Source organism: Cricetulus griseus (assembly GCF_003668045.3).
Source record: "Cricetulus griseus strain 17A/GY chromosome 1 unlocalized genomic scaffold, alternate assembly CriGri-PICRH-1.0 chr1_0, whole genome shotgun sequence".
NCBI classification, from domain to species: Eukaryota; Metazoa; Chordata; class Mammalia; order Rodentia; family Cricetidae; genus Cricetulus; species Cricetulus griseus.
The window spans coordinates 228,678,119-228,704,045 of record NW_023276806.1 but is presented as its reverse complement, the minus strand read 5'-3'; the positions used below and the strand labels follow the sequence as shown (position 1 = coordinate 228,704,045).

At 44.0% G+C, this 25,927-nt stretch overlaps 2 protein-coding genes across 2 annotated transcripts; both read right to left on the bottom strand.

The window, feature by feature from the left end:
- Nucleotides 1-12,518: 12,518 nt before the first annotated feature.
- Nucleotides 12,519-16,345, bottom strand: LOC100751667 (saoe class I histocompatibility antigen, A alpha chain-like). The gene is made up of 6 exons (XM_035451413.1): nucleotides 16,264-16,345; nucleotides 15,757-16,023; nucleotides 15,255-15,533; nucleotides 13,171-13,446; nucleotides 12,948-13,058; nucleotides 12,519-12,544 (listed from the first exon to the last, which is right to left on the bottom strand). Exons 1-6 carry the CDS (start codon nucleotides 16,334-16,336, stop codon nucleotides 12,519-12,521), a joined length of 1,032 nt encoding a protein of 343 aa, XP_035307304.1. The 5' UTR covers nucleotides 16,337-16,345.
- Nucleotides 16,346-21,970: 5,625 nt separating this feature from the next.
- Nucleotides 21,971-25,623, bottom strand: LOC100751378 (popy Class I histocompatibility antigen, A-1 alpha chain-like). Its single transcript, XM_027388637.1, has 6 exons — nucleotides 25,595-25,623; nucleotides 23,986-24,044; nucleotides 23,543-23,812; nucleotides 23,079-23,354; nucleotides 22,216-22,491; nucleotides 21,971-22,089 (listed from the first exon to the last, which is right to left on the bottom strand). Exons 1-6 carry the CDS (start codon nucleotides 25,621-25,623, stop codon nucleotides 21,971-21,973), a joined length of 1,029 nt encoding a protein of 342 aa, XP_027244438.1.
- Nucleotides 25,624-25,927: the final 304 nt, after the last annotated feature.

The following is a 25,927-nucleotide window of genomic DNA, read 5'->3' as shown; positions in this document are numbered from 1 at the left end:
CTTTGGTGTCTGGAAAGCCTGGAGGAATTGAGACTTTGTTCCTCTCTGTGGAGTTTATAGCATTGTGGTTTGTGGGGAAATACCACAGTGACTGTGAGTGGCTTTCTCCAGAATTCTGAGGTACAGTGGGAAGGAGAACATGTGTCCAGATCGAAGAACAGGACAGCTGACAGGGGTTGAGGGCTACAGAAAGGAATTCTGGAGTGATGAGAGAATTCCCAACCTATGGCTTCCCTACCTCAGACACCTTGAAGGGAAAACCTCAGACCAGGGACTTATGGAGACCATTTCCTCCTGTAATTGGTGTTCTTTGTCACATCTGCTTTCTCTGAGTCCTATTCAGGAGGTATGTTGAAATTCTGAATGTTTTGGTTTCAGGATCTCTTATTTGTGCCTATACATTATTTACTATACCAAGGTTTTAATTAGGCTAAATCCAACAACATTTACTGTGTTAAAAGCTGCTCTTGGTGGACAACATCTGTAATGCCAGCACTAAGGAGTCTGTGCTGAGGCAAGAGGTGTGACTCAAGTTTAAGGCCAGATCAATCTACATGACACTGACATTGAAAAATTTATTTATGCTTGTGTGTGTGTGTGTGTGTGTGTGTGTGTGTGTGTGTGTGTGTGTGAATTTGAGCAAATGTATATCACCTGTGGGATGTCATGGAGGTCAGAAAAGGGATTTAGATTCCCTAGAACTGGAATTACAGGTGTTTGTGAGCTGGATGCTAGAAACTGAACTGGGGTCATCCACAAGAGCAGTAAGCACTCTTAACCAGGGAACCATCTCTTCAGTCCCTTGATACTTTGACCTAAAAATAGACTTAAAAAGTGACCCTGCCCTTGTATTCTGCAAGTAAGTAGAGTTGGTGAAGAATGAAGTAACTCCTAATGATTTCTACACAGCTTTGTTTCAGACTAAGGTGTCAACAGATTAACTCACTGTCAAGCACACTACAGCGAATATGGTAAGTAAAATTGAGAAACAAAATACAAAAGTATTTTTGATGTCATGCACCTCATGAAAGTATCTAAGTAACTTCATGGGTTCCATCCACCTTTAAACATTATTGTGTTTTGTATGTCTTGGAGGCATTTGGTTTATTTCCACCACTCAAGAGGTCGAGGCAAGAGGGCTTCCAGAATTTGAGCAACAGACTGAACTATATCATTTGTGTGTGAGAGAGAGGAAAAGAATGCAGAATGTCAGGGAATAGTAAATGATTTTTAGAGAAAGTCAGTGCACTTGGAGAACGTATAATTAATTGCCTTTTGGGCCTAGAGAACAGATGAGTTTGTAATGGTTTGAAACTTATTTTCTTTGAGCATTGGATGATGATTCTATGTGGCAAAAGAAGTCTTTCCAGGATGGTGACAACTTCTTGCCATAGAGACTCCTAATAAAACGGAGGGAGAAGGCCACAGGTGATTATTTTCTCCTTTGTTGAGAAACTGTGCTCTTAGAGAGGAGCTCTGTAATCAACATGCTCATAATGATGAATTTTGCCTTATGCCCTGACTATACAATTGTCCATGAGATTCATACGGTGATTCCTACTATCTTCTCCCTTGCATTTTCCTGAGAAGCCTATACTGATCAGTTTGTGTTGAGCCTTGTGTTGTTTCCATGTGCCAGGTGGATATTTGTTGCCAACTTCTAACTGGATATTGCCTTCCCACTCAGTGTAAGTTTCTGTGAATATTACAGTTTTTCCCATTTTCATGGAAAAATAATGCTTTATTTATAAAGCAATTGAAAATCAAAACAAGCAAACAAAAACATTATAATCTAAGCATGGTGGTGCAGGCCTTTAGTCCCAGTACTCTGAAGGCAGAGGCAGGAAGATCTCTGAGGTTGAGGCCAGCCTGGTCTACAGAGTGACTTCCAGGACAGCTAATGCTGCATAGAGAAACCCTGTCTTCAAAATCTAAATAATAACAACAAGAACAACAATAATGGTAATAATGAAATGAAATGAATTTTTTTTTTATCTTTAGGAGGATTTTAAAAGGAATGCTATGAGAGTAAGTAGATGGATCCTGATCCATGACCTTGGGTAATGGCTACTTACTTCATGGTACTGTCTGCATCTGTGGCTTGAAAACTGGCCTAGGAATCTAAGCCCTATTAGGGCTGGCCCTACAATTGTCCTGATCTCATTTGCTTTGATTCACATGAATTCAGGAGGACATTTTTCTTTCATTTTGATGTTAGTTGGGTGGTTTAGTGGTACTACGTAAAGTTCTTTCTGATGTAAGAAACCCAGCGAAAAACCAAATATGTTTTGAGGAGCACATATATCCCATTTTATAGAAGATGTGTGCAAGCCAAAGTGTAAGAGGTCATAAGAAGTCCATTTGGCCAGGATCCTTCATGATATCTGGACTCCTTTGAAGCCATTTATCCATTTTAGGTTATGGGAAATTAATAGTATTATTCAGAGATAAGACCAGATTATGAATTGGGCACAAAAAGAATGAGGGCATTTGAGGCTCTATGCTTAGTATCTGTAGGCCTATAATGTGCTATGCATATAGTTTTAGTTTTGTTTCTCTGTGTAGCTCTGGCTGTCCTGGAATTCACTCTGTAGACCAGGCTAGCCTTGAACTCAGAGATCCACCTGCCTCTACCTCCCCAGTGCTGGGATTAAAGCTGTGCAACCCCCACCTCATCTATTTTAGCTACTTAACTCTAGCAACGTTAGAGGGAAAGTGAGCAACCAGCAACAAATCAGTCATGATAACATCTGCTGGCACATAGAGTACCAGCAGAAGTTAAGAATATGTAGTTTCCAGATTGTGCCAATTTCTTGTCAAACTCCATACTTGTCATTTGGAGTCATTTTAGTTGTGTGAATGTTTTCTTTTGCCTAAAAGAAAGTTCTAGAAAGAGCAATATTCTTAATGGCATAAACTGACTTCCTAGTGGTCTCAGTGTGCCCATGGGAAATTGTGGCATAGCCAGTCATAATCTGTCTTCTAAGGAACTGAAGTAGAGTAGAGAGGGTATGTTGATTCCACCATCTGGCACAAGAAGGGATAAAAATGAATGTAGAAGAGAAAGGTGGAGATTTTTTCCCATTTTATTTTGCTCAGGGTATTTTCAGTTATATAAGTTGAGAACCCTGGTGTTCAAGAATCTCAAAAATAGGCAAGTGAACACAAGAGGGAAAGGGAGAAATAACTACAACTCACTCCCAGGAACTGGAGAAAATAAAAAAAGGAGAAAGAAAAAATTTAAAGACTAGAATCAATTGGTGGGTTGTTGTTGTTGTTGTTGTTGTTGCTGTTGCTGTTGTTGCTGTTGTTGTTGTTGTTGTTGCTGTTGTTGTTGTTGCTGTTGTTGTTGTTGTTGCTGTTGTTGTTGTTGCTGTTGTGCTGTTGTTGCTGTTGTTGTTGTTGTTGTTGTTGCTGTTGTTGCTGTTGTTGCTGTTGTTGTTGCTGTTGTTGCTGTTGTTGCTGTTGTTGTTGTTGTTGCTGTTGTTGCTGTTGTTGCTGTTGTTGTTGCTGTTGTTGCTGTTGTTGTTGTTGTTGTTGCTGTTGTTGCTGTTGTTGCTGTTGTTGTTGTTGCTGTTGTTGCTGTTGTTGCTGTTGTTGTTGTTGCTGTTGTTGTTGTTGTTGCTGTTGTTGTTGCTGTTGTTGTTGCTGTTGTTGTTGTTGTTGTTGCTGTTGTTGTTGTTTTATATTTGCTACCTCCTTCGTCGTCGTCCTTTCCTCTTGTCTTCATCATTGCCTTCATCTTCTTCACCTGCATCCTCATCCCCTTCTTCAAAATCTTCCAGTCTTCTTTCTCCTTCTTATTCCCATTCTCCTTCATCACCAGTCCTCACTTTTCTAAGCTACTGATTATGAGGGGAGGGGGTCCTCCTAAAATTTAACTAGCTACCTAGCAGTCTGACACATAAAAGAGAAAAAAGGTCAGTTGTGACTGTCATAATTTCTGTTAGCAGAGAGTGGAAAAAAGTCACACCACTATCTTTAAGATTCTAGTTCCTAATCTGCTCTAACTGTGAGTGGCCTTGGGGTATAATCAAGGTTGTTTGCCCACATGGCATATTCAACTCACATGGCATATACTGATCCTTGGGGATATGTCCTGTCATTTAAAGGCAAGCCAGCTACTCGTCCACTGTCCTACTTTTTATAATACCCGTAAATGTTTGAAAGCAAACTCTGTGGTCACTGAAGGGGAACTAGACTCCTTGTTAAAGTTTTGCTTTTGTACAGGCATAGTGTCTCACACCTCTAAAATCTCAATATTCAGGAGCCTGAGGCAGGAAGACTATGGGGAGTTTCAGACCAGCTGCACTACAGTAAGAAATTGGAGCTGGTGTTGTAACACAGCAGAGTGCTTGCCTGGGCTTCATCATCATCCCATAAAACTTGATGTGGTGGTGCAAACTCAGGATTCAAGAAGCAGAAGCATGGGCTATGGAAATGAATCGGTAGTTCAGAGTACTTGCAAAGGGCCCAAATTTAGTTCCCACACCCATGATGGGTGGCTTGTAACCATCGTTAGGGGATCTGAGGAACCAAGAATCTGGCCATCAAGGGTTGAAGTGTCTGGTTGAAGTACTCTCTGGTGGCTACAATCGCCAGGGAGATGGAGATGTTCCAGTGAGCTCCTTCCCGTGAAGGGAGGATCCTCCCTCAGAGGTCTTCTAACAACTTCTTTCCTTCCACATTGTTCAGATGGGCTCTCTTTTGTTGTTTGCACTGTTCTGTGTGCTCCAGCATAGCTGACCTATGAGCTGCCAGGAGAGTCTTCTATGTATCTCTCATCCCACCATGGGAAGCTGGGATGAAGAACTCGCCTGGGTGTGTGTGTGTGTGTGTGTGTGTGTGTGTGTGTGTGTGTGTGTGTGTGTGTGTGTGTTTGTGTGTGTTGGGGGGCAGTCATCAGGCTTTCATCAGAACAAGCATACTTACCTGCTAAGAAATCTTGCTGGGCTTCCTCCTTTTTGGTTCCTTTATACTGAGGATTAAATATAGGGCCAGATCTGTGACAGGAAGTTCTCTACCACTGAGCCACATCCCTAACACTCTCTGCTTTTTGACATAGTCTCCCTAACTTGCCTAGTTGCCTCCAAATTATAATCTCCCTATTTCATCCTCTCTGGTAGGTGGATAACTGATGTGAACCAGTGTAGCCTGCATTGTAATTTTTTTCCTTTAAGCTATCACAATGTCACCTTCATTTGCAAGTAAATATAATCAGTATAATTGTAGTAAAAATAATTGATATGGTGGCACTTACCTATAATCCCAGTCCCCAGGAGGCTGAAGCAAATTACAAGTTTAAGGCTAATCTTTGTTATGCAGTGGACTCATAAATTCAGAAATAACAAATCATTACATCAAATAGTAACAAAATTCAGAGTATTTTTAAGTGATACTTCAAAACCTGTATTGTAATAAATTTTGAAATCTAGAAGAAATGGATAAATTTCTTGATATATGTGACCTACCAAAACTAAACCAGGAGCATATAAACAGTATTGGAGAAACATTTTCAAATATATGCAAAGATCATGACTTTAGAAAATGTACTCACCGTGATGATATTTTGTTTATGATCTAAACTGTTGTGGCTTGGCATGTCTCAGACCCAAGCCACGGAGGCCATGAGGTTCCGCCTGAGTGGGGGAGCATGGACTTGGAAACTCCTAGCATCCCAACGACGACAAAGACCAAACACAGGCATCTTGTCATCTTTAGAGAGCTCTCAGTTCCATGCTGCAAAACTAGAGTCTCTTCCTGGCTGTTTCTGAACCATGCTTCCCTGGCCACAAGTGTCAGGAGCAATTTCTAGGGGTTCCAGGAACCAGGAGCTCCTGTGTGCATTGAACAGCAGATGCTAACTGATTTGCTATTGAGTGACATGGCCTCAGTGGGGAATGTCTCCTAGTTTGCATCTCTATGGGCCTAAGCATCTGAATAGGCCTGCACCTGGGCAGAGGTGCGAGGTGTGTAAGTAACAAGTAGGACAAAAGGTGAGGGGCCAGCTACCAGAGAGGAGAACAGAAGGAAAGAAGTGGTCTCCTCATGGCCATGGAGGCACGGTTAAGAAACAGCCAAAAAGATGGTAAATAAAGAAAAGTAGTTTTACAACATGGAACTAAGAGCTCTCTAAAGATGACAAGATGCCTATGTTTGGTCTTTATTGCCACTGGATTGCTAGGAGGTTTCAAGCCCATGCTCCCCCACTCAAGCAGAACCTCATGGCTGTTGTAGCTTGGAGCTGAGACATGCTGGGTCACGACAAAATGGTGCCCAACATGGGAAGAAGAAGCCATGGACACCACGAAGAAAAAGACACCAAAGAAGCAATGGACAAGGCAAAGGTGTGGACACTTGGAAGAGATAGTCATCGCGGTAGAACTGGTTGGAGAAGAAGCTCGTGCAGGAAAAAGAAGAAAGAAGTGGTCAAATGTGGTGAGTGAACAGCATTAAGTCAGGAATAAAACTGTATATAATTGTAGAAATAGAAAATAGACATGTGTAATATAAAATAGGAAGACGTCAGCCAGCAGCTGAAAAAAAAAGATAAATCAGGTTATTTAACCCTTAAAGCAGAAATGTGCACAAAAATATATATAAGATGAAAATGTCAGCCAGCAGCTGACAAGAGTGGTAAAGTGGGTTATTTAACCCTTAAAGTAATAGAAGGTGCACAAATAGGAAAATGTCAGCCAGCAGCTGATGAAAATAGGTAAAGCGGGTTATTTAACCCACAAAGTAGATGTGAGACTGAAATGTCAGTCAGATGATAAAATGGTAAAATGTAGTGTGTTAAACTCCGGAATAAAAAAATATAGGTAATTGTAAATATAAAACAGGAATATTAGCCAGATGGTAAAGAGAAGTAAGTTAGCCTTGAAAGTAAAATGTATATAATTAGAGAAATCAGGCAGGTAATTGTTACTCAGATGATTGTATATTTATTTACTTGGACATAGTTTAATAGCCAGGAGAGGTAAAACAAAATGAAAGCCACGTACAGAAGATTTTTGAGTTTTAAGAGTTTTAAAAGGATCCTTCCCACTTGTAAAAGTCACCGCCGTGACGCAGCATTTCAAGTTGTGCAGAGGCTTGGGAAGACATAGGTGCAGCCTCACATACACGCAGGCCCTCGGGAGATATCTAGGAATATAATGGAGAACAGAAACTCTGAGCCTCCTTAGGGGTGGCTGGATGGTAAAGAATATATAGGACAAATGATTGGGATCAGCAGGGAGAGAGAGTTAATAAATACCTAGATGGAGGGAGTCTTCATCTCCTTCATTTTAAACTGGGAATACAGAAAGGCAAATACTCAATGGTAAAATTCAGTAAGAGCTAAGAGAATTGGAAATTTTATGAAATTGCTTACAGCAGATAAGAAATTTACAGGTTTCCTCGGATCAGAGAGAGAAAGGCTCAGGGGAACATAGCAGGATGCATGTGCCAATACCATTCAAACAGCTCAAGGAATTAAAAATGGCTTGTGTCCAGTATGGACCAACAGCGATTTTTACCCAGAGGCTGATAGGGAATATTGCTGTAGAAGCCTCACCCCTAGGAAATTGAAAGTGGGTAACCAAGACCTGCCAGTCAGGAAGAGAATATTTGTTATAGAGAGCAGGCAAGGACCTAGGGAATTAGTTCAAAATTTGTTTCTAGGCCTGTGTGGACTTAATCCAAAAAGGTTAGAGACACAGGTGTTAGAACTTTGATTGTGAAACAGCTAACTTATGAGAATGCTGGTACTGCATGCCAGACCTCACTAAGGCCTCACAGGAAGAGGACTGACGTAGGCGAGTTCATTAAGAATTTTTCAGATATGGACCTAGCTTACACTCAGGGATTAGTGATGGTAGCTGCTTTACAGGAACTTCAGTTAATAATATGTTATTCCTACAGAAAAAGGAAGGCATAGGGAGGAAGAAATGCACAGAGCTTTCTAGAGGTTGCTTTGGACATGATCAGGAAGAACACCGGGTCAGACAGAGTCCCAACAAAAGTGCATGTGATTGGTGGAGGGAGGGGAAAATTTGAAGCCCCCATAGTAACACTTCCACCGATGTAATAAGTCAGATAATAAGAGAAAAGTTTTTTTTTTTTTCAAGAAAAAGTGTTTAAAAGTCTTCTCTTCAGGAGAACCCTATGAGGAAGGAAGTATATGGGTCCTGATCTGTGATGTTGGGGATAGCTATCTACTCCATGGTGTTGTCTGCTTCTGGGGCTTGGGAATTGGCACTGGTAGTCTATGATTACCTGTGGGGCTGGTGCTCCAATTAATTGTCCTGATCTCATTTTTTCTGGAAGAATAGTTTGGACAAAATCAACTCTAAGCATTTTTCAAGTGGACTTTGGAGTATCCAGAGGTATGTCATGTCCTAAGTTACAGCAGGTTTTTGCAGCCATTAATGTTTAGATTTAGAATACCCATGACTTCATTCAGTAAGAGCTTTCTGAAATATGAGAGCCTGATAGGATACCCTGTTTGTTTTGTTACATAATAAGGAATTATCAACATAATGTACATGATTGAAGCCTTGGATGAAGGCTATAGAATCTGAACCATAGTTAAGTATTGATTAAAATACTAAAGGAAATTCACAGTGTACTTGGGGTATTCAACTCCACATTAATTTTCTCCCTTTAAATACAAATCAAAGAGAAATGGCAAGTCGGAGAAAAAGGAATCTAAAAGAAAAATGAGTAGAGAAAGATGACTGTAAACCAGGACATGTCAATATAAGGGGATAAAAAGAATTCATGGCTCTGAAATCTTTTTCTAATTTATGTGTGGCGATATTTTGTTTATTATATAACAAATAAAGCTTTCCTGAAGATCAGAGTGCAATGCTAGCTACACTAGTTAGCCATAGAGGCCAGGCAGTGGTGGCACACTCCTTTAACACCAACACTCAGGAGACAAAGGTAGAGGGATCTGTATTAGTTCAAGGCCACCCTGAACTACATGAAATTGATCCAGTCTAAAAGAGAAACAGCGCTCACACAAAGGTGATCTCAGCACTTGGGACTGCACACTTTTAATCCCAGCACTAGAGAGGGATATAAGGCAGGAGGAGACTGGAGCTCAGTGCAGTCTGAGGTTCGGTTGATCACCTCTTCCGTCTGGGCATTGGTAGAGGTGAGAGCAGTGACTGGCAGCTTTGCTTCTCTGATTTTCAACTTTAACCCCAATATCTGTCTCTGGGTTTTTGTTATTAATACCAACTAGAATTTGTAGAATTTGCTACATTGGTAGATTTGATGTGTGAGTCCATTTAAAACATTGAGTTCAGAGGTGTAGAAGTAAATCAGAAATCCCGTTGAAAAGGGAAATTTCTTGTGTCTTGTGAGAGGCGTTGCTGGGCTTCTAAAGGGAAAGCTTTGTTCCTTTCCTAGGTTGCACCCACTGGTCCGTAATCAGTGACAGTCCTACCTGGTGTGTGTGATTCCACAGGGATTTTTTTTTTTTTCTTTTCAACCAGTAAGGTTTCTATAAAGAAAGGAATGTATGAGGCTTGAGGGTACGGAAGCAGAATTCTTTCTTTGAAACATCTGTGTTGTGAATTCAAGATGGACACTGAGATGGATTGCTGAAGGTAAGGAGCTTATTAATGTCACAGGCAGACAACAACATGGTAGAGCTCTGAGAGGAGATTAGGTCTCAGCACCAGAGACAGACAGCATGTCTGGGACCTCTGAAGAGAGGAATCAGAGTTGTGGCAGAAGCAGGGGGTCCCATTTTATAGCTCTCTGAGAACTGAGATGGTTGCAAGGCACAAGCCTGGTCAGGCTCCGAATTCCAGGTAAGAGGAAGGTAGGGGCACAGACAGCAGGATGTGTGGTCACTGATGCCCACTTAGATATAAACTCACTTCCCTAAGTGAGAAATCCTGACACCTGCAGGTCTATTAGCCAGAAATGTATAGACAATATCTCAATGGTATCTATGAGAGTGGGAGGGTGATGCAGATATCACAGCCTGAGCAACAGCTGAATTCTAACAATTTTTTTTGAGGCAGGGTTTCACTATGTAGTGATGGTTGACCCAGAGACCAGGTTGACCTTGAATTTGCAAAGATCCACTGGCCTCTGCTTCCAATATTACATTCTTAAAAAAATTATTTATTTCGTATACAGTGTTCTGCCTGCAGGCCAGAAAATCTCATTACAGATGGTTGTGAGCCACCATGTGCTGAGAATTGAACTCAGGACCTCTGGAAGAGCAGTCAGTGCTCTTAACCTCTGAGCCATCTTTCCAGCCCCCCAAACTACATTCTTACATCCTTATGATATTAAAACAATGGCACTAAACTTCCATAACAAAGTTTTTGAAATTTATCTGAGACTTGCTGGTGAGAATCCAGAGACTAAAAGAGCACAGTGAGGGCCTCTTGGGGTCTTACCATGGGTATCTCACTTTTATCTTTGCTAAGCCTTGTTGTACGTGTACTCTCTATCAAAAGAATTCAGATGAGGGGTCAGTAAGAGGTACAGGGGCTTTCTGCCAAGCCTGACAACCTGCATTTGATCCCGGAGACCTACATGACCTAAGGAGAGAACTGACTCCCAAAAGTTGTCTTCTGACCTCCATACTCAGGCCATGGCATGCATGCATACACACAAATACACATACACATAAAATATATCAAAATGTAAGTGTCCAGCATTTGGCATGCTGATCTCTGTGAGTTCCAGGCCATCTGGGATACACAGGTACCTATAAAGGGACCATTGTGAGACTTTATATTTTAGACAGACTATATGTTTCTATCATCTCTAGAGAAAGCAGCTTTTCTGGGAGGCTTATTTCTTGCCAAAGTGGTTGACAGTTTTGTAGTTCTACCCTTATGGAAGTGGCAAATTCCATGTTTTATTTCTTTAGCAGAAATTCTTCTTCAACACATATTTGTACAAGGTTGAAATGACTAAGTGTTAGAGTAGAAAAGACTCTTGGCAAGAGAATAGAGTCTCTGGGCTGGATGGAAGCCTAGGATTACAGTTGGGCAGCATCATTCCTTGGCCTAGGGACACTCATAAGAAGGTGTGCTCACCTTCATCCATGCTAAAGAGATAGGCAAAATAATTAGTCCTCTAATGAGATACCTTATTTTTTCTCCCCAGAATCCCAGCTCCTAATGCAGTAGCTGATGGGCCATAGCCATGTAGGTTTGTGAGTCTGCCCAATTTCTGAATTAGTCCTTTCCCTTCTTCCATCTCTTCTCTGAGAGTGCTTTCCTCAACACTTCCGGTCTTCTCTTCAGCATTTCTCTTCCTTGCCATGTGGCTGCTTATCTGCCGTGTGCCTGACCTCCATGCTGGTTTAAAATGGCCTTTATCCCTTCTATGCTCCATTCTCCTCCTCCAGGAAGCTGTTGAGACTTTGCTTGCCCTGAGATTTTCCTTTTTAACTCTGATAAAATTACCCTTGGTCTTATTTTTAGTCTATTCTTAAATTACTTTATTACAGCAACTTAAGGCAAGAAGGGTTTATTTTGTTGTTTTTATTTATTTATTTAAGCAAGTACAACCCATCCTGACAGGGAAGGCATGGTGGAATTCCTGGAATCAGGAGCACATGGCTGGCATGACTCATGTCTCCATGCATCAGCAAGCAGAGTGTGGGGATGCTGCCTCTTATCTGCCTTTCTCCTTTTCCCTGCCTTTCTTCAGTCTGGTCCCCCAAGCCATGGGCTGGTGTCACCCACATTCAGTGCAGCCCTCCCCTCCTCAGTTAATCTTCTCTGGAAACACCTTCACAGACATTTCCAGAACTGCAAGTCCTGGGAGATTCTAAATCCAGTCAAGCTGACAATGAAGATTAGCTGTCACTGCTACATAGTGAGTTCCAAGCCAGCCTGGGGTACGGTGTGAGACCCTGCCAAAAAGAAAAAGAAAAAAATAATATCTGGTCTCCCCACTTTACAGTCTAAGACAGTGGAGTCTGGGAAGAGGCCTGAGAATTCTAGAATGAGGTTTGAGGCCACGGATGTCAATCATCATTCAAAAAAGTCAGTCCCAAATGTCAGTGGCCCTGAGCTGTCATGCTGACAGGTACACATTGTTTTCTCTCCTATGGGGCTTAGTCTCAGGTATGAGAAATAGTAAGCAATTTACACAATGAAAGTCCCTGCCTGGTTGCTATCTGAAAACTCCCTAGACAGATTTCTGACTTACAGATACAAATAATGGAAATTCTTATCACTTAAACATAAAGAAATTTTATATGTGAAATTATAGCCTTACAGATTTTTTTTTTTACTTTAGAAAAATCAAAAACCCCAAACTTGAGTCTTTGTTTCTAGGAACAGAACACAAAAGCCCATCAACACCAGGTCTCATACAAGGTACAAGGTCCCATACAAGCCAAAGACTCAAGCTGTACCCAGCTGCAGGGATGTTTAGCAGAGTGATGCGGGGCGGGGGACTAGGTCTCTGCTTCCTTTTTAGACTTTCAGGGACAAGGGAGTTCTAATGCCAGGACACAAAACCAAGGGGTGGAAATAAAATGACAAACATTATCTAACTACATCCTTTTCCATCTCTGGGAGGATAAAGACAGAAAAGAATGCAAAATGAGTTGGTGCCAGAGGGAACTCTTGGTCCTAGCCAGGGTATGGTCACAAACAGACCTAGAACAGGGTCAGCAAACATGAGTAAAGGATCAAGTTTCCCCCCAGAGGCTTGTTTCCTGGAGACTCTGCCTCAGATTTGTGTCCACACCACCACAATCCTCAATGTGAAACCTTTGTCCTCTAGTTTCAGGTGTTCCTTACAGAGTTAGAAAAATAAAATAAAATAAAATGAAATAAGAAAGATTCCAAAGTGGCTAAGCACATGTGAATGGATACACTTCACAGTAACAAAACAGGAGATGGGCACATTTGCATCTAGGGCTTGAAATTTCTCAGCAAGGCCCAAATCTCAAAAATCTGTCTTTATCTTACCTGTGTTCTTCCTCATCACAATGGCAGCCACAGCTCCAGTGACCAAGACACCAAGGAGAACCAGACCAGCAACGATCCCCATGATAGGGGGGGTGGGAGAGGGGGGAGGCTCTGGGAGAGAGAGTAGGAGAGGAGAGAAGTGAGGGACCCTGACCCTGCTCAGGGTCTGTAGAAGGGCTTCTGCTTTCCCTAAGGACAGACTCTGTGCCCCCCACCCCTTTACCCCATCTCAGGATGAGGGGCTCAGGCAGCCCCTCATGATTCACATGACATGTGTATCTCTGCTCCTCTCCTGAAGGTACCACCACAGCTGCCCACTTCTGGAAGGTTCCATCCCCTGCAGGCCTGGTCTCTATAAGATCCATGTCCTGGGTCAGGTCCTCCTCCTCCTTCTGCCAGATCAGGGTGATGTCCGCAGGATAGAAGCCCAGGGCCCAGCACTTTAGGGTGGCCTCTCCTTCAGGTCTGGGGTGATGAGTCACATTTGTTTTTGGAGGCTCTGGGGAGAAGAGTCAGAGAAGAACAACCTTCTGTTCCTTCCTGTGGACCACTTGAGTACTGATCATGTGACCATCCCCAGAGTTGGGTTGGAGATTTGGAGACTGGAACTTACTGCATGGACTCAGGATGTAGAACTATCTATTCTTTGGGAAGTTCTATACACCTCTGAGTGGGTTAAAACCCGGTGATTCTGAGTAGCTAGAACTGATCTGTAAACGCTGGCAGAGACAGGTGCTGGCATCAAAAGCCACTGACTCTTTCAGAATTGGTACCCCTCCATCCCTGAATAGATTGAATCTCTATTATTGTTTGAATATAAAGTGCCCCCCCCATGGATCAGGTGTATGAAGCCTTGGTTTATATCCTGTAATGCTCATGATCACAGTGGAATATTTAGGATGTAGGGTCTAGCTGGAGGGAGTTGGTCACTGGGAGGTAGGCCTTGAGGGTTACAGTCTGTTTCTAGCTACTCTCTGCTTCCTGATCTGCCCAGATGTGAGCAAGGTTTCTAGGCTATGGCTCTGAGCTGCTCCCACCACTAAGTCCCCCTAATGAATTGCTAGCTGATGATTGGAGCTGAAGTTGATTCTTCTCAGGAATTTTGTCACAAGAATGAGAGAAGCAACTCATACAGTGCTTGAAAGAAGGGTGGATCCTGTGAGATCTGGAAACCAGGTAGGCACAAAAAGTAGCATTTGCATTGCTTTTGCTCATCGTAATTCTCCCTTAGGTGGGCAAGTTCTTTCTGGGAAGGTGACTCAGCCTCCTAGTCACATTGCCCACAGCACAGCTGTTGCCTCTATCTGCTGAGGATCCTGCCAGTGCCCCACAGGTGTTACTCCAGAAACTGCTGTTCTTGGTGCTCATGAGATGAATTTCATGCCAGGTAGAGGAAGACAACTACCCTGAGGTTCCCAGCACAGATATCCATCCACCATCAGATGGAATGGTCTCAGATGCCAGTCTTATCATCCATTCCAAGGGCAGCACAGCTGTCACTGCCATTCCACTCCACATGGAGAAAGCAGACCACAACGGTACCTTGCCCCATGGATGGTTTCACTTCCTTTGCATGTCTTTTATCCCAGAGCAGGAACCATGAAACTGATCCTCCCAAACCCATCTTTGGGCCTGCTGTGTTCCCACTCAGGTGTTGAGTGTTTTTATTACTTTTTCTGGAGAGATAGGAACATACATCTATTCACCCTAGCTAGAACTCCAGCAACAGACCAAAGGGAGGAGTCCATCCAAGTCCATCTTTACCATCCAACACTAATTTGGCAATCCCATAAATTTATTGGCACTTACTTACAGACACATGGGTGAGGAGTTACTTGATACTCAAAAAACCTGCCTCACTGGAGTCAGTCATGGGTGTATTCCATCAATTAACAACACCCCCTTCCCCACCCCAGCCATCCTGGCTGTCCTGGAGTTCACTATGTAGACAAGGCTGGCTGGCCTCAAACTCATTCATCCTCCTGCCTCTCAAATGTTGGGATTAAAGGCATCAGCCACTACCCCCAGCCCATCAGTTAACCTCCTAACTCCAATATACACTTACTAATTCTGTAGACCAGTTGCAGCTGTTGGGATTCCTTGTGTTTCAGGAGCATAGGAGGGTGTGAATGGCTAGAATCCCCAGTGAGGTGATCGCAGCTATTCTGATTTTGAAACATTAACAGTCTGTGTCACGCCCGGGGGACAGTGTTTTACAGTAAGTGGATACTTAAGAATTGGCCCTATTCTCTTTCCTTCCCATAAACTCTGCTCAAGGGCCTATAGAAGCTACCCTACCCCTCGTACCTGCACGCAGCAGCATCTCCTTCCCTTTATCCAGGTATCTCAGAAGCCACGCCACACAACTGCCCTCGAAGAAAGACCTAAATAACTTTGCAAAGCCAGATGCCTCCCACTTGCGCCGGGTGATCTGAGCCTCCTTGATATCCACAGCGGTCCAAGAGCGCATGTCCTCGGTCAGAGAGATGTAATCCTGGCCTTCATAAGCTATCTGCTTATACCCATGGAGGAGGCGGTGGTCCGGCCCTACGTCGCAGCCACACAGCTCCTGGATAGTCAAAGACCCTGTTGCAGCCAGGGAGGTCAGCAAGGTCTCCTAGGTTAGTCCCACTCATTACACATAGCCTGAACATGATTGGTCAAAGCCTCTTTCAAAGTGAAATGAAACCCCAATAAATTTCCTCCAGCTTCTCCAGGGTGGTTTAATTTGCGGATTTCACTAACCCAACGTATGTTTCCATGGCCCTAGGATTATGTGGAAACTGTAGACTAATCTAGGGTCACTCACCATTCTCTCTCTGGCTACGGTAGCTGAACAGGATCCTCAGTTCAATTCGGCCAACTATTAAGACGCGCCTGCCTAGGCGCGTCAGCTCCTCCAAGTGCTCTCGGTCCTGAGCCATAAACGGCACCCGCGGCTTCACCTGCTGACTCGCCTCGTCACTGTCGAAGCTCAAGATCTCCGTGTTGTCCACGTAGCCCACGACCATGACCCGAGGTTTGTTGTTGTCAGGATTGTGGAAGGCGGTGGAGAAATACCTCAGGGAGTGTGAGCCTAGGGGCGTTGCGCGGTGACCCTGCACCCGGCCAGACCGGGAAAGTGGGGTACCCGCAGGGAGGGGTGCAGGACGCGGGGCTCCCGGCAACGGCGAGGACAGGAAAAGAGAACCTGGCAGGGGCTGCCCTTCTTGGGGAGAGGGGTGGTCTAGTTGGGCGAGGGCGGAGTCATGGCTTTCCGGGTGCGGTCCCCGCCAGGTGCCCTCAGAGGCGATTTCTCTCTCCATCCCGCACTTACCCGCGCAGGCCTGAGTTGGGGGCAGGGCGGCCGCCAGCAACAGAAGGAGGGTGTGTGGCACCGCGGACCCCATCTTAGGTGTTTGGAGAACCTGAAGAGATTAGGTCTTTGTTCCTCTCTGTGGAGTTTTATAGCATTGTGGTTGTGTGGGGAAACGAATCACGATGACTCTGAGTGAGTTCTCTGAAATCCCCACATACAGCCAAAAGGAACGTGTGGGTGTTCAAACATTACTGGGGAATAACGGGTTCCCATTTGTGAATTCTTCTTGATTAAAGAAAGAAAAAAAATTAAGGCTAACAACAAAAACAGTAACAAAACCAGACTCTACTCAGAAGGGCGCTCTGGCACCATTTCCTTTGTTTTGGCTGGAGCTGGGGATGGGGGTAGGAGGACAACAGCACCAATAAGCCATAATCTTGGCAGCTGCTGTCTGGAGTAATATATGGAGGAGAGTAATGCCTTTGAGTTAGGGTCAGTAAGGAAGGACTGTAAACAGTTGTAGAAAATGTGCAGGAAAAAAGCCATGCAGTCAAAACACCAATGCACATAAAAGAAAAATAATAACAATTTTTTAAAAAGAACGTCTGTATTGTGGACTGATTAGATTGTCATGGTCCAGAGAGCCAAATTATCTTCGGCTATCCTAGTCCCATAAATATCCATTATTGCTCCCCTGTATGTGTGACCTGACATCTTTGCAACTATTAGGTAAATCCTTTTGGAATGTACAAGCAGACTCCTAGCTTCCACCAACCCATGTCATCAGATAGCATCTGAAATCTGTAACAGAGATTTTCCTGCATTGATGCAATCTGCCTGCCTGATGTTTCCATCAATGTATTTTTAAGATGTGCTGGTTTATACCTGTTGTTCTTGTTCTGTTACTATGAAAACTTCATAAAGCTGTTGCCATTTTAGGACATGGAATTTGGAGTAACTGAAATCTGTGTCCCGGGATATTGTTGCTTACAATTGGCTCCAGAATCAACCATGCTTGTATTTTTCCATGTAGTGGGAATCTAGTAGAGTCATTGTATCTAGGGTAAACATTAGAATGTAATAGTTGTTCCTCACTGTATCTAGGGTAACAACAATGTATTAGTGAGCCAGGTGGTGGTAGTGCACACTCCCAGTACTCAGGAGGCAGAGGCAGACAGAGCTCTGTGGGTTCGAGGACAGCCTGGTCTACAGAGCCAGTGCCAGGACAGGCTCCAAAGCTACACAGAGAAACCCTGTCTCAAAAAAAAATGCATTAGTGTTTGTTGAAGGTATCTAGACCTTGAAAAAATCATAGTAGAGAACAGTGATTGTTTTCTATAATTTGTAGAGTTTCTGAGGAAGTTTTCCATCCCTTGCATGGCTTTGGTCACAAGACCATCTGGTCACACTTGGAGGTCTTGAATTATTGGGTACTGCAAACAGTACACAATATGGATTAAAGTTTTGGGGGTGTCATGATTTCTTTCAGAGAACATAGAGACCAAAGAGGTTTTGGTATGAGGAACTTGTACCCCAAACACAGTCTTTGTGTACGATCAATAAATATGCTCCTGAACAGAGATTCAAGGTTGAGTTCATAGAAACTGTTCCTCCCTGCTTCCAGAGAACCTAAAATTACATTCTGGGGTGACTCTCCTTTTTTGAACACCCAACATTCTACAATGTCACAATTGAATAACAATAAATTTATTGAGTATGATGGTTTCCATTTCAGGAATTTGGCAGATAATCTTGCTTTCTTAGGTAATCTAATTGAAGCAAATTCATGCTCTTTTATTCCAATCTTAATTACGAATATTAACTGAAATATGACACATCACACAGTAAATATATGTATATGTTAGGGTTACAGAATAGATACAAAAGTTAAGGAGGCTGCAGTAGCATTTCGTGATGCTTCAGAATGGGCTTATAGAAATGTAAATATAGGGCTAGAATGATGTCTCAGGTTAAGAGCATTTATTGCTCTTGTAGAGGACCTGGGTTCAAATCTCAGCACTTACATGGTGGCTCACAAGCATCTGTAACTCCAGGGTATCTGATACCCTCTTCTGGTCTCTGCAGGCACCAGGGATATATCTGACACATAGACATACATGCAAGCAAAATCTTTACACAGAAAATAAAAGCAAACCTTAAAGAAATGTGAATAGAGTCTTACTGATATGGCAGGGGATTCAAACAGTGTGTGGAAGAAGCTGTTGCTATAGAGTCAGACACTGAGCAAGAGACTGAGAAATGAGTCCAGCTGCAGAGGCCAAAAGGTGGGGTCAGATCTAGGGAAAGGAATGGACAGATGTATGGACAAAGATCTAGACGGATGAAAGCAGGGTGAACAAATTATACTCAAATGGTCCACATCAGCTTAACTGAGCTGAAGCCCCAGGGACAGCCTGGATTTCTCTTGTCAGTCACTGATGCACATACCCAGTGTCAAATGACAGACTGGTGTGGGGCCAATGACATTATAGCGCTGGGTGTCCACATCTTTCTGGGATTCTGATGAAGGAGATGTACCCTTTCGTTGACTGGGTGTGCCCCATAAGTTCTTGGCCCTGGTTTCCCTGATATGATGCTAATACACCCACAAGTTCCCCCAGTCTCAATTCATCCCTATAATTTAGGGAAGATTGTATTCCCCACACTTCCAATACTAACACTCAAGTTAAGGCAGGCTAAAGATTTATAGGAGTAAAAGGTAGATCGAAACGGTCGTATCACTCATTTTTCTCATTAGTGAAAAAAAAAGACAAAAGAACCTGAAAGAAGCAACTTAAAACAAGAAGAGTTTATTTTGTTGTTTTTATTTATTTATTTAAACAGGTACAACCCATCCTGACAAGGAAGGCATGGTGGAGTTCCTGGCATCAGGAGCACATGGCTGGCATGACTCATGTCTCCATGCATCAGGAAGCAGAGTGTGGGGATGCTGCCTCTTATCTGCCTTTCTCCTTTTCCCTGCCTTTCTTCAGTCTGGTCCCCCAAGCCATGGGCTGGTGTCACCCACATTCAGTGCAGCCCTCCCCTCCTCAGTTAATCTTCTCTGGAAACACCTTCACAGACATTTCCAGAACTGCAAGTCCTGGGAGACTCTAAATCCAGTCAAGCTGACAATGAAGATTAGCTGTCACTGTTACATAGTGAGTTCCAAGCCAGCCTGGGGTACGGTGTGAGACCCTGCCAAAATAAAGGTAGGGGGGAGGACTAGAGGATGGCTCAGTAGTTAAGAACATTTGCTGATCTTGCAGAGGACCAAGGTCCAGTTCCCACCATCTACATAGTGACTCACAACTGCCACCTTGTTCCAGAGACTCCCTTTTCTGGCGATGATGCACATATAGTCACAAAAACACAAGCAGGCAAACTTACATACATGAAATAAAATAAATCAACAAATTTTCATTAACAATAACTGGCTGGCCAGGCGGTGATGATGCACGCCTTTAATCCCAGCACTGGGGAGGCAGAGGCAGGCGGATCTCAGTGAGTTTGAGGCCAGCCTGGTCTACAGAGTGAGTTTCAGGACAGTCAGAGATGTTACACAGAGAAACCTTGTCTCAAAAAACCATAAATAGATAAATAAACAAACAAATAACTGGAGAGATGGCTTCATGGTTGAGATCACAAGCTGCTATTGGAGAGGACCTGGGTTCAGTTCCTTGCACATATACCATGGCTCACAATCATCTCTAACTCCAGTTGGGGGAGGGATCCAACAAGTTTTCTGACTTCTGAAGGCTCCTTCATGCAGGTGGTATGCATACATACACCCCCATATACAGATAAACATAAATAATGAACATGTTTTTAAATCCTTTCTCAAGGCAAGGAGGGAGTACCACCTGGGCTCCATGCTCAACTATCTAAGACAGATCTGGGAAGAAGTCTGATTATTTTTAGAACAAGATTTGTGGTCACTGGTGTCCATCATCAGAGCATTGATGCAGGATGTCCTGCTATATTTATGTTTCTCTTACTGGTTGATGAGTAAAACACTGGTTGGCCAGTAGCCAGGCAGGAAGTATAGGCAGGGCTACCAGACGAGGAGAATGCTGGGGAGAGGCAGAGAGAAGTGGCCAGGAGGCACCATGTAGCAACTGAAGGAGTAACAGCCTCGTGGCAATACATAGTTTAATAGAAATGGGTTAATAATTAAGAGAGCCAGTAAGAAGCCTAAGCCATAAGCCAGTTTATACTTAATATAGTCTCTGTATGTTTATTTGGGGCTAAAGGGCAGCAGGACCAGGCAGAAAAGAAACTCCTACAACAGAGCATCATCCACAATGAAGAACAACCTCAATATAATATTTTTCCAGAGAAAGTAAGAAAGGATTCCTCATTGATGGGGAATGGTCTTCTGTGTAAATGTTTATCTTATTGGTTGATTAATTAAGTACTGTTGGCAAATAGGGAAGCAAGATAGGTGGGGCTAGGAGAGGTGGAGGATGCTGGGAAATGGAGGCACAGTCAGTCACCATGTAGGGCATGAGAGCAATAAGAGTAAGCAGTAGGACCCTTTCTCCGGTAAGAAAAAAACCACACAGAAACACTTACATTATTAGAAATGGGTTAATAATTTAGACAGAGCTAACCAATAAGAAGCCATAGACAGTGGCCAACAGCTTTATAATTAATACAAATCGTGTATGTTCATTTGGGGTTGATGCCGTTATGGGACCAGGCTGGCGGAAAGAGTTCCGGTAACTCTCCCATGGGTTTAGTTACAGGTAGAACACTTAAGAAACAATTTACATAATGGAAGCCTCTGGCTATTTGCTATATGAAAATCCCCTGGTTTATTTCTTACTTTTAGGTCAAGACATTAGAATTCATATTCTTGTCACTTATTAAACATAAAGGAATTGTATATGTGATATTGGAGGGTTGAAGGTTTTTAAAATTATTTTATTGTAGAGCCAAGTTTGAGTATTCACAGCTAGGAGAAGAACACACAGCCCATCAATACCAGGGGCCTCACAGGACACACTGTTCCTGCCACTGGACACAGGTGCTGGTCACTGTGGCTGGGACAGTTTTCCTGCAGCTCCTGGAAAGATGTGGCAATGTTACTCTTGCCAAAGCATCCTCTGCAGTTTCAGTTTTTCCTTATCACCATGTGCTGAGCCAAAGTCTAGCATGTGGTCATTTGACTGGTGGAACCAAGGACTCATGGTATGCTCAGCTGTGGGAATACTTTGGGGAAGAAGATAGAGGGACTTGGTCTTTGCTTTCTTTCTAAACTCTTTGAGGGGGTATTCCCCTGAAGTATAACGAGAGTTCAAGAGCTGAGACAAGTGGCTAAGGGACAGAGATAAAATGGGAAAAGTCAACTCTTAGAATAGATTATGTAGCTACATCCTTTTCTATCTGTAGGAAGAAAAAATTGTGGAAAGATACAGGATTGGAAGGAAATCCTAGCAGAATTCCTGAGTTCAGAACCTAGGGAATGTTTTTTAGAATTATTATCAGTAGATCTAGAACCAAATCAGGAAATAGAAGGGAGATATGCAGAAAAGCCCAAGCCCCAACGGGGAGATCTGTCCCAACCAGCGTGGCATGTCCAATCACATCGGTGTAAGATATTTGTTGCTTGTTTTCAAATATGATTTAGAATGAGAAGAACACAAGGTCCTAGACTGGATAATCACACATGAATTTGTATGTCTTATAGTAACAGTAAGACAAAAGCCTCAGAAAGACCCATTCATTCCTTACCTCTCCTCTTCCTCATCACAATGGCAGCCACAGCTCCAGTGAACACAACTCCAAGGAAAATCAGAGCAGCAATAATTCCCATGATGGGTGTAGTGGGTTTAGGAGGGTCTGGGAAGGGAAGGAAAGAGGAAGTGTGGGCTCTGGTCCCCTGCTCTTAGCCATGAGCATCGCAGGGTCTGCAGAAAGGCTCCCACTTATCCTAATGACCACCTCTGTGTCCACACCACTCCTTACCCCATTTCAGAACAAGGGGCTGGGTTAGTGCTTCATGCTGTACATGGCATGTGTATCTCTGCTCCTCTCCTGAAGGCACCACCATAGCTGCCCACTTCTGGAAGGTTCCATCCCCTGCAGGCCTGGTCTCAATAAGGTCCATGTCCTGGGTCTGGTCCTCTTCATCCAGCTGCCAGATCAGGGTGATGTCTGAAGGGTAGAAGCCCAGGGCCCAGCACCTCAGGATGCTGTCTCCTTCAGGTCTAGGGTGATGGGTCACATATGCCTTTGGAGGATCTGAGGGGAAAGAGTTGGGCAATACAGGCATCTAAGATTCTTCCCTGAATTGCATAGTATTTATGTAACTATCCCAGGAATGAAGAAGAACTTGGTGGTGGAGGAATTTAAGCACAGTACAGTAGTCTAGACTCAGGCATCTGTGATAACCTACTCCTTGGAAAGCTCTAGAATCAGGATGATTCAGAGAAGATAGACTTAAGGTATCTCAAGGGAGAAAGGAAATTCTGGTCCTGATTGGGTGAGGGTTGAGAGACTTGGCATCGATGGAGCCAGATTCCGAAGACTTTGGGTATGGGCAGAGAGCAGCCTGAGAGAGGCCATGAATCCCAGCAGAGTGGGAGCTGCAGTTGTTTTTATTTCAGGGGTCTTCTCTCCTGCCTTCCTCAGACAGACTTTCAACCATCCTGAGAGAAGGTTGATCCCTCGGGAGAGTCTCTCTGTCTGGTGTTTGATCAGGAAACTCAGGATCACTCTTCCCTCTTCAGATGCAAAAAGAGAAGCAGTATTCCCGCCCAACCTATCTTCCTCCTTTCTGGGGAGACGTGAACCCCAGCCCCAGGATAGATGGAGGAGATTCCTTGTACCTGCTCCTAGAAGAGTCTCCTTCCCTATGTCTAGGTATGTGCGGAGCGACTCCACACACTCGCCCTTCAGATAGGATCGCCTCTGTTCGGTGACACCAGCCTCCTCCCACTTGCGCAGTGTGATCTGTGCCGCCGAGTCGCCTGCGGTCCAGGAGCGCAGGTCCTGGTTTAGGGCGAGGTAGTCGCGGCCGTCGTAGGCGTGCTGCTCATACCCGCGGAGGAAGACCCCCTTTGGCCCCACGTCGCAGCCAGACACACACTGAAAGACGTGAGAGCCTGGCCCCGCCCCCGGTCTTAAATGAAACTCTGTCCACGAAAACCCGAAAACCCGTCTCTAGTCCCTTGAGTTCCAGGGTCTCCGCGAATCCCCGCAGCCTCAGGTCAAACCTCACCCCAGGGGACATGAGAATTCTGTGAGACTATGAAGGGGTAGTGACCTCAGTCCCAACCCTGGGATCACTCACCATCCTCGCTGTGGTTGTAGACGCCCATAGCCTCCCGCAAGTTCACTAGCGAATTCTTTGCAATGTCCTTGACTATCTGGGTCTGCCTCTCCCAATATGAGGGCCCCATCTGCCTCACCCACATCGCGCGGGGCTCCATTCTCTGACTTTTCCCCTGGTTGTTGTAGCACAGGAACTGTGTGTCGTCCACGAAGCCGACGAAGATGAAGGAAGGCTCCCTCACACCAGGCTGGGACACGATGGTAGCAAAAAACTGCAAGGAATGGAAGCCTGGCGGCGGAGGGCAGTGAGATCCAGACCCTCCTCCCCGGACCTGCGGAGGTGTTCGGGTCGGGAGGGGCTCAGGACGCAGAAAGGAGAAAGGAGCGGGAGGGTCTGGCTGGGCGAATCGGTCCCTGCCTCCCCGCCCGACGCCCTTGCTCTTCTTTCTGACCAGCAGTCACCTGCGCGGACCTGGGTCAAGGCCAAAGCTCCAATGAGCAGCGGTAGGAAGGCAGACATCCTAGGTGTTTAGAAGGCCTAGAGCGATTGAAACTTTGTTCCTCTTTGTGGATGGTATAGGGTTGTGGGTTATCGGGAGAGACCATGGTGGCTGAATAGCTTTTTGCAGAATTCAGTTATACAGTGGGAGAGAACACGTGTTCAGGCAGAAGGACCAAGACCACCGACCGACAAAGGTTACTGGAGAAATGAACTCAAAGGTAAGGAGGATCCCTCTCCCTTGGCTTCTTGTTACCCCAGATACCTCTTTTGCAGACCAGACCCTAGAGAGTCACGCCTGAGACCAGGGAATTTAACACCCTCTTTCCCCTGCACCCAGTGCCAAGAGCTGTGCGTGAAAATCTCAACATTTTGTTTTCAGGATCTCTATATGCTTTTACAAATAAGTGAGGTCCTCAGAGAGATGTCACATGTTACATGCGCCCACGTTTATCACATTAAAAACCCAAAACAATAGGGGCTGGAGAAATGCACAAGACCTGGTTTTCATTTCCAACATCCATACTGAGCAATTTTGTTTTGTGGCAATGTAAATGAAGGTTCCTCAAAATTAGATAATCTGGAGATCAGAAATATGGACACAGCCACTTGTAACTCCAGTTTTTCTATTCTAACGCCCTCTTTTGGCCACCTCAGTCTCCTGCAAACAATCGGTATACATACAGACAAGCAGGCAGACACATACATACATGAAATAAAAATAAATAAGTCTTTAAAAAAAAAAAACAAATCTGATCTCAGAACTTGGAGAGCTGAGACAGGCTTGTTACAGTTTGAGGCTAATGTAAAAGATATGAGACCCTGTCTCCACACAAACAAACAAAACCCAGAAAACAAAACAGGACATTTAAAAAGTGAAATCGTTTTAATCCCAGCACTCAGAAGGCAGAGGCAGGTGGATCTCTGTGAGTTTGAGAGCAACCTGCTCTACAAGAGCTAGTTCCAGGACAGCCTGCAAAGCCACAGAGAAACCCTGTCTCGAAAACTAAAACAAACAAAACAAAACAAAACAAAAAGTGAAACCGCCCGTTTTATCCTGTAATTGGTATTGGATAATATAATTGTTAATAATTCCAATTGCAATTGGTTCCTTGGCCTGGAGTCATACTAATGTGCCCACAGATTAATTCACTGTCAGGAGTGGTACGGCAAGTGAATTATAAAAGCATGAAAATATTATGATGTCATGGACCCCAGGAAAGCATCTAAGTGACTTGTGGGTTCCACAGAACATGCTTTAAGAACTGCTGTTCTGAGCCAGGCAATGGTGGCACACACCTTTTGTCCCATCACTTGAGAGTCAGAAGCAGGTGAATCTCTGTGAGTTCATTTAAGGGCAGCCTGGTCTACAGAGTGAGTTCTAGAAGAGCCAAGGCTACTCAGAGAAACCCTGTTTTGAAAACCAAAAATAAAAAAAAAGAAGAACTGCTGTTCTGTGTCGGGCCTCAGTGTCAGTAGACCACAACTTATCTTGTTACTGTTATACTTCACATCCAGCTATATGTCCAACTGGAGATCCCTGTTCTGCCCACCTGACTGACTCAGATCTACAAGAGTGGTTTTGAAGCCACAAGAGACATTCAGACACCTCTTCAGATAACTCAGTTGTTGCTTGGTGGCAATGCCTCTTGGAAAGCAATTTTAGAGGGAAGAGAATAATTGGATATGTTTTAGCTTCTCAGAAAGTCCCTCTCCTGCTTTCAAAATTCTGTGCCAAAACTATCATGAAGAGCATCAGGGTACAGGAGAAACCTAGTATAAGAGACTGGCAGACTACAGTGGCAGACTGTCAGTACACACGGGCCTGGGTCATGCCTGTTGTCAGAGGGTCCAATCGGCATGAAGAAAGGATCATAGTGTGGATCTGTGAGGCAAAGGGTTGTC